Source organism: Anomalospiza imberbis, chromosome 19, assembly GCF_031753505.1.
Source record: "Anomalospiza imberbis isolate Cuckoo-Finch-1a 21T00152 chromosome 19, ASM3175350v1, whole genome shotgun sequence".
NCBI classification, from domain to species: Eukaryota; Metazoa; Chordata; class Aves; order Passeriformes; family Viduidae; genus Anomalospiza; species Anomalospiza imberbis.
In genome coordinates this window covers 11,475,752-11,488,577 of record NC_089699.1, presented here as the reverse complement: position 1 = coordinate 11,488,577, position 12,826 = coordinate 11,475,752, and the positions used below count along the sequence as shown (strand labels likewise).

The following is a 12,826-nucleotide window of genomic DNA, read 5'->3' as shown; positions in this document are numbered from 1 at the left end:
GATAAAACATATTTTTGTCAACTCTCTTTCATATCTTAAATTCATTATTAGTTATCCTGGAAAACTCCCCCCAGTAGTTTACTGAATTTTAGAAAGACTTTCTTCATGGCCTGGTTTTATCATGCACAGGGTGTTTTAGCCTGTAGCCTGGCAGTGTAATGAGATAGCTGTCAAAACCAGGGTAATGATTCATAGGCTATCTGTGATGAATATGCCAAGTGCTTGCAGTGTGTGCTAATGTCTAAAAATATTTTGCTTTGCGTCCTTATTGGTTTACCAGCTGTGGTTCCAGTAGCATCAATTATGGTATAGGCCTTTTGTAATTGTGAGGATTGTGTCTGGTGCTGTCAATGCTGAAGTTGGTTTTTAATAGTTTTTGAGTAAAATATGAATGCACGGCCTGATGTTTATGAGGCTAAGTATGGAGTGAGGAATATCAGTGTGTTTTTTTCCTTGAATGATAATTTGTATCTTGTCAACATTTTGGTTTGGTAAGCCAGGCATTATCAAATAAATTAGAAGGCTGTTATAGTTAGCAAACCATCTGTTGTTTATCATCCATCAGCCCCAACACATTAAGTTTGGTGCATATGTATTCCTATTTCAGACTCCAAAAAGAAAATTATTTCCCTGCTAAGACATGGCACAGTTTTGTTTACTTGTGAGCACACAATTATCTCTGTGAAATCAGTAGCAGTTCTTGAAATCAGCACACACTGTCACTCATGCTGGGTCACTGGGAAGTGTTTTCCTGTTCTTTATTCATACTTGAAGAACCTCTTGTGGTATCACCCCCACAGCAAAACGTATTTCTGGGTTGCAGAGCTGTAACCTCAAGGAACTCAGTGGCCTGGTTTTTTATCTGCTCTTCCCACTGACTTAGTGCGATTTGTGCCTTTATGGTGACCTTCATTTCAAAAATGGTGGTTTTAGGCAGATGAATTAATAGAAAAAAATATTGCCATGGGAATCTGTTTTCTTCTAATGCAATAAAACAAACTAAGGCATTGCTTTGCTAATCCTTAGAAAAATTTGAGCTGTTGGGGTGAAAGATGTTATCACCTTTGACACTGAACTGCACCACACACACACACCAGAACTTGTTCTACAGCTTTCACTGACCTTCGCTTGACTGCCGGGTCCTTCAGAATTGTTTGGAGTCATTTTGTTACTTGGATTTCTAAAACATTTTATCTAAAGATATGGTAGATCTAGACTGAGGGGAAGATTCTTATGGGAGACTTAACCACTATATATAAAGTTAATTTCTTTTTCTATTAGATAATATATTTCTATTCTAGCTTAAAAATGCTGTTTTCTACTTAGTCACAAATTTTAGGCTGTTATAGATTATTAGCAGTCAGCTTTAAAACTTTTGTCAAATTTAAATCCAATGAGAGCTTGAGAATTTGTCTTTTGAATTAAATTATTAAAATTAATTCTAAAGCAGTCCCCGTGTAATTTCAAAATATTGTAAACCGTTAACCTTATATTGCTGTTGATGTGGAAGATTGTTATGAGGACTGTCAAGGCAGTAGAAGCTCTTACTGAATTCCAAAGAGGGTATGTGTTAAAATAGATGTTGCAGTTTCAGATGAAATGAAACAAGGAACCAAACCAGGTTTTCCTTCCGTCTCATTTTCTTTGTTCACTAAATTATGTTCTTTTTGCTTAGTTGCTTCATGTCCTGACATATTTTTTTTGGAGTCAGTTGATGTATCTTCCTAGAACTAGAATTGCAATATGAAATAAAAGTCTCTTAAGAATTTGTATTGCATCACAACAGTAGGGACCTCACCCTTGCAGGGAGGGAGGACAGGATCTGTGTTACCAGTTATTATAGAGTCTGTCTCCGGACTGAGTTTATGATGTCTTTTTGTGGTGGTGAAAGCTCTTACATACTTCACAGAAAAATCAAAACAAGTGTGTCTTGTACATACAGATTTTTATAATTTTTGTAGTTTTTCATCTGAGTGCTAATCCCAGGCTTTAATTAATCCATTAATCAAGTAATTACAAAGCTTTGTGTTCAAAATAAAATCTATTCAGTATCTGCAACCTTGATACTTCAGTCTCTAGCCACTGATAAAAGTCACGAATAAAACCAAGAGAAAGTATTTTTAATTTCTCAGTCTGGGTGAAACACAAGTAATTATTTAAATAATCTGTTCAACTTTCTATCCATTACTTGATTAAATTTGAAAGAATAAAGCCTTATTTCCATATTATTATACTAACTCCCTTGCCTTCTCCAAGTGACTGCTGTAGATACTGAACAAAGTAAATGAGCAATATTGCATAGCAAAATACAGAGTCATTGGGTTTTTTTAATTTAGGTCAAATGCTTCACCAGGGTCAGTGTGCTACTGAGCTGGGTAACGTCAACTGCATGATAGCATGTGCTATGAAAATTATGAGTCAATGGATGATTTTAATAATGGCATTTTATGTATTTCATCTGTGTTCAAATACAAATTTAGAAGTAAGGGAAGAACTAATGAAATTGGCCTTTATTCAGTCTTTCCCCCAAAGGAGATGTTATCTTCAACACACAGGGTTGCAGTGACCACATCAATGTGACTTTGATAGCTGAATATAAGAAAGCCCTTCAGAAGAAGTGAAACTTAAACCTAGACCTGAGGTGGCAGGGGGAGGGGTTTGAGGGAGAGCATCAGAAGATCTGTGTATTTTACAGGGAAATGATGCATGCATGTGGCAGGATCTCCTTGTCAGAGGAATCCCAGGCCCTCTGTGCTGGTTCCTCTCCCAGTGAAACTCCTTGGACGGGGAGCAGAACTGGGCCCAGAGCAGGTGAGTTCCCTGGCTGGAGAGACCTAATGACTCTTCCAGGGTGCTGTTCCCGTGGTGCCTGTGAATGCCACAAGTCCTTCCCATGCCAGGAAAGTTCACATCTCCCTGTTAACCATGCCAGACACCAGGGGATGGTAGCTGGAAGTGGTGCTTTTCCCCTCCCACGCCAAGGGTCCTACACTGAAAAGCTTAGAAAAAGCTGTTGGGATTTCATGATCTTGGTCATATCTGAGAACTTTCTGAGAACTATCTAGAACCATCTAGGCAACAGTCAGGTGTTCGTTTGAGTTTCCACTGAAACTTTCAGGAGCACTTCTTCAGCTACAGTTTTCTTTCTCTGTTGTTCAGCTTGCAATTGGAGGGAAGTACAGAAATGTTTTCCTGCTCTGAGTGCAGTGTGCAGAGGAACTCTTTGCATGTCTGTTCTTTCTGTTTGGTCCCAAGTCCTAGGAACCTGCTAAAACACCAACAATCCGGAAGACAATACTGGTTACTGATGTTTTGATCAGTGTTTCAGGGCTCACATTTAATTCCTTAATTTCTGTATCCTTGATGCCCCAATAAATAGATATTCAAATGTTAAATACGAAAGTGTTAAATCTACAATCTACAACAAGTAATGTTCTATACACTGTGTATTCCTGATACGTGATACCCAACCATACTCACGGTGGTTATTTTACAGGCAAATTTTTAGTGAAAATGTTACATGCATTTATTTCTTAATCAGAAGACAGGAAGAGAGCATGGTTTATGAAGAACACACTGATTCTGTAAGATAAGAAGATAAAAGATAAGACTTGTACAGAGAATAAGAAGTAGCCTAGAAAAACAGTCTTAAGTCTGTATACACAGACAATGTTGTGGATTTGCTGTATGTTGTATTTTAGTTGCAACTAAACTTCTACACTGTTCATTACATTCTGGGTGTCAAATTCCCACCTGCAATTTAAAGGAAGTTGAATAGTTTTAATTTCCTGTCTTTAACAGTTATATTTTCTTGCTCAGCTTACTCTAGGTGCAGTTTCACTGTGTTTGTTGAGCCTCACAATCAGATGGTTTTCAGCCCTAAGGGTTGTGATAGTGGAGTGTGGGTCGTGTCTTCCCCCTCTCACTGCAGAATCAGTGAATCTGGCTTGTTAAATGCTGATTTAAGGAAGACTGGACTAATGATGATTAATCAACTACACCATCCTAAGTGTAGTTTTGTGTACAAAAATACCTAGGGGACAAAATTTTCCTTAATTACTTTGATACAGTGGCTACAATAGTTTAACAAAAGTAATAATACAGACGACTGAGATCTCCTAACTTTACAACAGAGCCCCTCTGCCCTTACACCAATCAGGTTGTTAGGCTTGAAAGGTACTGTGAGTTCAGTTCTGATCAGGAAAATCTTGAGGTGCTTTTTTATAGGGCAACGTGAGAGGAACTGTTATGCACTATCCCCGTTTGAACAAACACTGCAAAGTTTAATTTCCAGATGTAAATATTTTATCTAAGTGCAGATGGCTGTGCAGCCCACATAATTTACAATGTCATGTAATGAATATTATATTTATGTGTTAAGATACTTCTCCCATTTTTTTCTGACCTCCCAGCAATTATTTCTGATCTATGGTTGGTGTACTGTTGACTTGTACTTCCATTTCTTTCTGCACTGTGTGTTTTACAATTGTGTGCTCCAGCTGATTATGACTGGAAAGAAGCATGTGAAATATTTAGAGGTGCAACCTGAGTGTTGGCTAGTTAGCACTGTATTATCCTTTTAGCTCTGTGCTTTGCCTGAAAGTCTAATGCTTTGGTTGGATTGCACTAAAATGTATAGCTGTTCAAAGAAAGTTATTCTTTGTATTTTAATTTGGCAATTAAGTATTTTGCTTTGCAGTAATTCTAACATGACCGGTAATTGTTTTTTACAATAAGTCATTGAGGACATTAATTATGTAAAATGAATAGATTTTCATTTTGTGTGGTAGGTTAGAACTATATTTAACTGTGAAACTTTGAAACGTGGCAGGTGTCACGCAGATGAGCAATGCAGATACAGCCTGCAAATGAAAAGTTACTTGAGCGAAAACTTGAGCCCTGGAAAACAGGAATGGCTCAGTCTTAGGCTGTCTGGGATCATCTTTAGGCAGGAAGAGAAGAGCAGGCATTAAATTAACATGCTTGTTCTGCTTTGTGTGATGGAACACCTTGGACTTAGTCTCAGTTCCCACAATAATTGCATAGTTCTGAGTCCTTGGTGTTTGTGGTGATGCCCTTTTAATAAAATTCCTTTTTCTGCAAGGGCCAGGCTCAAAACTTGCTAGGGCTGAAGGAAGGGAAGTGGCACCAAACTGCTCCCCAGGGGCAGAATGAACTGGAATGTGAAATGGAGGTTTGAACCCTGCAGCCAGCTGCTTTCTCAGAGATGACTGTGGATGTGCTCATCCTTATGGATCATATTCCTTAACAGTGTTATTTACTCTGTACTGCAGACAGACAGTATTGGGAGACATGAGGTATAAAACCACAATTAAGAGATTTACCAGTATGGGTCTTCTCCAGCCTTTAAACTGCATCTATGCTAAATATTTTACCCTTGCTCAGAGGCAGCTGACAATGCTTGCAGCTCCATCTGTCTCAGCCGCATTGTTCAGCCAATATTGGTCATTGTTCAGTTGTATTTATCCGGGTTCCACCCAGCCGATGTCTTCATTTCTGAACCTGGCAGAGTGTATTCTGTGTACCTGGGAGGAGAACGGGTTTGACATTGACATGTGAGTTCTCTGAGCTGCTCTGAACTTCCTCACTCTTCATAACTTACTGCATGGTCTTTTTGTCAATCCTTTCCTAGATCAGCCCTGTCTCTGGTCTCTCCTAATTCTAGTGCAAGAAGACTTTGATATCAAATTGAAAATGGAGGTGGAGTTAAAGCATATCCCAGTCTGTTTCCAGAGGAACTTAGCACAGTAACATCTGCAGTGTTAACAGCAAATTAACCAAACCAAATCAAAAATCAATCACTGAATTCAAAGGGGCAAGAAAATTGTTCAGTCTTTGCATTTAAAAGAAGGGATGTTCTAGCCTATGTACTGTCTGACAGTTATGAGTAAACTCTGTAGTAAATAATCACACTCATCATATTGGTTTTTCTTTTCCAGAACACCAGCTCAGTAACTGTGCCAGAAACACTGTTGTTTGTTTCAACCCTGGATGGAAGTTTGCATGCTGTCAGCAAGAGGACAGGAGCAATCAAGTGGACTTTAAAAGAAGGTGAGCAGGAGGTGTCCTGATGCCCTCTACTCAATAGCAGAAAGAACAGTCAAATTAATTGGCAATTCCAAGTGTTGTAAGATCTGGTGAATACTTTCTTTTCTTTTTAAATTTTGTTCTTGTTCCAGATTTAAGCTACAGTGTTTCTAGAGTCATGTTCATCTTCATAATTTCACTTGTAGGTATTTTCCAGGTTTTTGTGAGGTTTTTTAGGTTGATGGGGGTTTTGTTTGTTTTTTTCCTCTGGATGTTTGAGGTGTGGTGGTATAACTGGTAGGTGTCATGTTTTATGGGAATGACTGCAGTATAAGCAAGCATAGAACAGAATAGTTGGGTCAGCTGGTGGAGCTGATGGCAAAGGGATTGCATGATTATGTCTCTGGAATACCCTACATTTATTTTCTGGTGCAGTGCATATCATGCAAACCTTGGGGATTTTTCTATAACAGATGTTCAGGAACACTGTTTTTTAAATAAAAGAACTGCACTTGTATAAAGGAATTTAACACTGTTCAGTGACAGGAAGTGATTTTGTAATTTTAATTACTGAGCAGAGCTAGTTCTGTCTTGATGAAAAATTTGGTATTTGTAAACAAAATTAGCAAATTTTGTTTAGTGGGACTCTGATTTATGTATGGCAGAGGTGATAGTAGCACCTTCACTTCTGGAAATAAATTAGAGGGTCAAATGGAAAGCGTCAGTGACTGCATCATTCTGTCCTCTGTTTTTAAACCTGTCAGTTTAGTAGGTGAGCTGAAGTGGTGGGAAATGGATTGTGCCTGTCTGGTGTCTGCAGTACCAACTAGTTGTTCTTCTTTGTGAAGCTATTTGTATTTGAAAGCAGATCTATCAGACAAAAGGTCAACTTTTTAAATGAGCAAAGAAGGCTTTTGTAGCTCTTACAGTAGGAAGGGCTAAGCCAAGTATTTTCTTGAAGCATCTTGGTTTTCTCTCATCTGCTGTTTAAATTTAGACCCCTCCTTTTCCTGAACAGCCCTGCCTAAAAGCAGGTTGTCAGCTTCCTGATTTAGTGCTGCTGTAGGCTAAGAAAAACTTGCTGGTCTCTTGGTCATTCCAGTGATACAAACATGCCCTGCCTAGTCCTCGTCTAGAAGGGTATCACAACTGACATTGCTTTGCAGCCACACTTAGTAAGTGGCAAGAGGTTTTTTGAAGAAGAAATGAACACACTTTGGTAACGAAAATTATCTTGATCAGAGCATGTTGCTCAAGGAACTTCTCTTGTTTAAAAAAGAATTGTTGCAAAACTCTTGATGGTTCTGTAGAACTGCCAGGCTGGATAATCTAGTTTTATGGAACTTCTTGTTTCCTCTGTGCTGCTAACTTCTGCATCTTAAGTACATGAGTTGTGCTCACTCAATTTTTGCAAAGCACTTACTGCTCCTTAGTTTATTTCTGTGTAATAGGGCAGCACACAGGGTCAATGAAAGAAGAATTAGTGGTAGGTATCACGGTTCCAAGATGCCTCCTGAGTTAACTGAGTTAGGTGGACATGGAACAAGGGTGTGTACATATAAATTGGTGAATTAATTTGTAATGTGAGGGGGGTTATATATTTTTGCAAATGTGTATTTGTTGGTCATCACCCTTTGGGTGGGAGGCCCAACAGACAAGACAGTGTTGGAAACAAATGGAAGTCCATTCAGCTTTCTGTGCTGAACCCCTGGAGAAACCTAATAGTGCAGAATTCATTATTAATATTAGTGTATAAACACAGTAGTTGGGTGCACTCTGTCTGTCAGCAACATGCTGCTGCTGTAACAGAGACTACCTGGCAGGAAGCTGCCTGCACTGCAAACAGTGCTCTTGCCGGTGCCATTTTACCCTGATTACAGCAGATAAACCATGTGTTGTAGCTCAGGTGCTTTGAGAAGTTATGGAGGTCACATGAAGCACTGCAGTGGCACTCACCAGGAAGGGAACATTTTATTACTGCACTTGAGCAACAAGGTATTTAACAAAGGGCAATTCATGTACATTTTATTTTCATTAGGGAAAAAAAACCAAGGCCGTGTTCATTATCAGGCAGTGCTTAAACAAACATGAATATCTTGCCATGTGTGGCTTGTTTTAATTTAGCACTGAAGCTTATCCTAAGTGTGTGGAGTAAATGAGCCATTGATTATCACCACAATAACATGTTTGGGTTTCCTTCCTTCATGGAGTGCTGTCAAGAAGGGCAGTGAGAATAGTTGTGCTGCCCATAAAGCAGGCAAAAACTAGGTCAGTTAGGAATAGGACTTTCCACTGTCAGAAATAAGCTGTGTCCCTGCAGTTATGTGTGATGAGACTGCGGACTTACTTGTTGAGGGTGCTTAAAATCTTAATTTCCTGTTGGCTTCAATGGGTCTTGTTCTCTGACAGCTCTCAGGATTTTTCAGTGAGCAGGTAGCTGATGCTACTCATTTCCTGGGCCTTGGAAAGCTGGCAAATGGTTGGAAAGTTTAGAGAAAAAGCCATATTCCTCCTCCCCTGGAATTTCTGAGAGGCACCTTTGCTTGTGCTGTGACCCCACACAAACAGCTGGTGTTGAAGGCACCCGGTGGAAAGGCTGTGGCTCACATTTCACATCAGTGGCTGAATGAGGCTCTTGGCACCCCTGATCAATACAAGGAGCTGTCAGTCCTAAGTGGGACAGGAGTGACAGTGGGACAGGCTCCCGTAGGCTCCCACGTTTTCTGCACTTGCCGCTAGCAAGATACTTAGCATCCTCAGCAAGGTTCCTTGGGATGAAACCTCTTTTCCAAAATTGATGGAAATAAAACAACTTCTGTCATTTCCTACAGACCTCTTTGAAAGGTACAGAGGTGCAGCACTTCAGATTTGTGTTTACATGCAAGTGAACAGAGAAAGAGAGGGTCATGAGAACCTGTTGGCAAGGCAGAATGTGGAGAAAGCTTTCCTCCTTGCTGTCAGACTTTATTTCACAGTTCTGATTTCAGTGTGAGCTTTAAGAGTGTGATTTTAAGACTGTGCTGTTCCTTCACATCTTTGTAAAACTCACCTTGTATGTCTCTGTTAACTCAAGAGCTTGATTTATTGAACACAATATTGAATTTGAGATGCTAAGGCTGCAGTGTTTCAAGCTGTACTCTTGGGCAGGCTGTTCCTCTGTTCTCTCTGTCCTGCTGTATTGTTCAAAGAGATCTATTTTTTTTTAAATTCACCAACTCCTTAAAAGCTTTCCCTTAAGAACTAATGCAAAGTATTTTGCCAGAAGAACATTTAATATATGCAGATTTGGATCCTCATTTAGAGCCAGTAGAAATTTTGTTATGATCTTCAGTTCTTTGTAGCAGTCAAAAAATGATGGCCCACAGTCAATTTAAAAGGTTTTGATTTCCAACACCTCACTCAGAACCTGTAGATTTTAGAGGGCTCTTATCATAAGACAAAGGTATAAAGATTCTATCTATTTATGGGATCCAATATACAGATTTTAAAGGGCAAGTCTGAGGTCTGTAGGTCCTGCTTTAGTAACAGTGGTTTTTCCCATGCAAGAAATAATATCTTTGTGCATAGTTGTAAATTAATAAGGATTGTTAGAAGAAAACAGTTGTAGAACAGTACTGTTTTCAGCAAATTCCAGAGCATAGTTTGTGTCTCTAGCCTCATTTGTTGTCCCTGCAGCAGCAGATGAGGCTGACTGGGTTTAAATTGGCCCGTTAGCCCAAGCCTTGTGGTAGGGCCTCAGGGCAGGAAACCGTTTTTCCAGCTCATCCCAGTGGGGCAGTGGCTTACTCACTGTTTCAGTCTGCCACTTCTCCTTTCCAGTCATTGGCTCTAAGGACGCATTACAGTGATGACAACATGCAACTTTATCTTTATCTTGTATGTTAAAAATGCTCAGAGTTTGGGCAAAGGGCATATTTATCTTGCAATGTATTTGTGAAATATGGAGAAAAGTCAAATGCATTATATTTAGCATATGGGTACAGTTTCATAAGGCTTTTTTTCCATGTACATATGCTAAGTGTGGGTCAGAACAATCTGAAACATGTTATACACTTCTGCCCACTCACAAATATATTCTGGCCATGATGCAACCAAAACTGGATTGGGACATCTGCCTGCTGCCAGGTCAAAATGTTCATTTTGGGGAAGTGGAATAGAGCCAAATTACTGGGCAGACATTATGTTAACAGGCTTCTAATAACTGCTGTACTTGTGAATAAACCCTTGGAGTTCTAGAATAAATCTTAATAATGTAGGATCAATCTCCTTTAAATTTTTTTCTCAACAAAGGTATTTTACAAATATTTTACTAACAGAGGCTGTGTTACCAGTTCAGAAAGCTAAAGCTGGTGTGTGCTGAATTATAGGTTTTTAATGTAGGAATCAGTAACATAATCTGTCTTAGTGGAGGCTGCAGGAAAAAAAAAAATTGGAAACCCATGGAAATATGTATAGAAAACTCAATCTTGTCTCCAGCACTGGAGAGAAGCACCATATGCCTAGAGCACCATATTTACAGGATGGTGTCCTCCTTCCTAACTCACCCCCACCATACTCCAGAGTTGTTTTGACATCTGTTTTCTTAGTCTAGAAAGTGGAAAAAACTTTCTGTTGGACCTTGCAAGAATTTGGCTTTTCCCTGCTACATGGAATGAACGTTTGAGGGAGAGGGAGATGCATTTTTCAGTTTTATCACATTTTCTGCCCAGCTTTCATTCCAGTACAAAGTAGTTGCTGCTTTGTTCAGTGGTTGTCACCGCTGCTGTTGGTATTGGAACAGATCAGGCCTGTTAGAGGAACTTTCCCAGTTACAGGGAACTGCAGTCCAGGGAGTTTTGAAAGCAGGGTGACGTGGTTCAGTCCCAGCATGTCAACACTGGAGAGCAGAGGAGAGGAGAGCTCAGTGCTCTGACTTTTGTAAGAACTTTTTCTGTTTGATCCCTTGTGGAGCAAAAGGTGACTTCAGTCACAAGAGGACTCACTCTTTACTGGGCTGTGTTCAAGCCATGAAAACTTTTGTAAGGACTGGTAACAAGTAATTGAACTTAAGATTCTGTTTTTATCTCAGAGCAAGTTCTTATTTCAAAACAAACTTTGAAATAGAGGTTGGAGCACGTCCCAAACCACATGAAAGTGAATGTGAAGAGTTTATTGTCTGTCTTCAAAGGATCTCTGCAGAGCCACAACCTGGGTTCAAGATCATGAAAGTATTAAGAAAATGAGAAAATTTACATCACCGCAGTAACTAAAAATGCAGAGAAATGGCTTTCCACAGCCTGTCTTTCCAGGTGGATGGTGCTAGAAGTGACAGGAGAAATCCTTTCACTTTAGAAAACTAACTCCTCCATCGTTGTGAAGAGCCTCATGCGTGGAAATTAATCAGAAATCCATAAATGCTTTCTAACAATTAATACACAACACTTCAGTGTGCAGGAAGCCATCAGAATAATCAGTGTTCATGAATCAGTGGTTCATGTGCCACTAAGTAGTAAAAAAATTCCTCCTGCTTTGTCATAACTTCTTAATCTGTTCTATCTACTACTTTTTTATCTTTGCTCATAAATCGAGTTTCAGTTACTAAGAAATCAAGTAAAAACGGGAATTTTTTCATTTCTGATGAAGTACATGATGTTGAAGACGTGGTACTAAAGAGAAGTTCAAGGACTTTCATGACAATGATGCTTCTGTGCACACTGAATTGCCATAAGACTCCTTGTTCATGTCATCTGATAGGCAGCAGTGCTTCAGAAAAACACCGCAAAACACAGCGACATTCATGAGACTTCTGGCATTGTTTATTAAAGTGTAAAAGACATTTATTGATGGCATTGGAAATTACTTTAAGTGACAATTTCCCAACAGCTTTCAGAAATACAAGCTGAGGGATAAAAGCTCAATGCAAGTAATTATTGCACAGATATGTGTGTGTGTCCTTTTACTCTTGTGGTACTGTGTGGTCAATAAAACCATGCAGAAATTCTCAGATCTTTAAGTGGAGCAGAGGGGAGCACTATGTTTTGGTTGATAAAAATAGATTGCCCAGTCTTAGAAAATTAAGTAAAAACAAGCTATTAGCCCAAAAATGCTTCGCTGTATTACTACTATCCACTGTATTTTCAGGATAGAGAAGGAACTCATGGGAAGCATTACTAATCAGGCTCTCCTGGAAATGGTTGTCATGGACAAACCAGGATCAGTTGCTAGAAGACATAATCTACCTTTGAAATTTCCTGTAATTGTTCATGTTTTCCTGAGCGTTGTTTGAAAAAATCCCTGAAATACTGAGGTGTTTGAGGCAATCCCACTCTGTGTTGGTCAGCTGAAGTGTCCTGCCAGTAACAGTGCAGTTAGCAAAGTTGGAGATTGATTCAGATTGTAGTAGTTTTACATTGTAATTTCATATAACAGCTTCACACCACCATGTAATTCAGAGAATAAACAATCCTCTAATTAAAAGTTTCTGAAGATTAGTCTGACAAGAAACTATTTATGTTAGTTAGTGTCATGTTTTGCCTAGGTTGACTAGAAAGCGATTTTATAGAAAATCTGCATTGTTGTACTTACACACTAAATATGCAGTCACTTCAAAAACAAGTTGTGCAGCTTTGTTACTCCTAGTGATCACGGAGGGCATTTTTAGGAATAGGAAAGAGTTGCCCCAGTGCCGCTGGTGAAGCTGTTGTTGTCTCACAATAGTCACTGTCACCACAGGTGAGAGTTTCTTTTCTTACCATGTAAGACACTCTCTGTGTAATCAGTTCATCAAGAGACTTTACTA

The 12,826-nt window shown here is 39.2% G+C and overlaps 1 protein-coding gene across 2 annotated transcripts in view; it reads left to right on the top strand.

Annotated features, from left to right (window-relative positions):
- Nucleotides 1–12,826, top strand: part of ERN1 (endoplasmic reticulum to nucleus signaling 1) — a 32,476-nt gene that overhangs the window by 3,247 nt on the left and 16,403 nt on the right. The window contains exons 1-2 of one of the 2 annotated variants that reach the window (XM_068209718.1): nt 2,692–2,811; nt 5,961–6,072. In XM_068209718.1, coding sequence (XP_068065819.1) covers nt 2,707–2,811; nt 5,961–6,072 — 217 coding nt within the window. In that variant the 5' untranslated portion in view covers nt 2,692–2,706. Of the gene's footprint in view, nt 1–2,691; nt 2,812–5,960; nt 6,073–12,826 lie in introns of those variants that run through there. The other variant, XM_068209719.1, reaches the window with a different exon arrangement.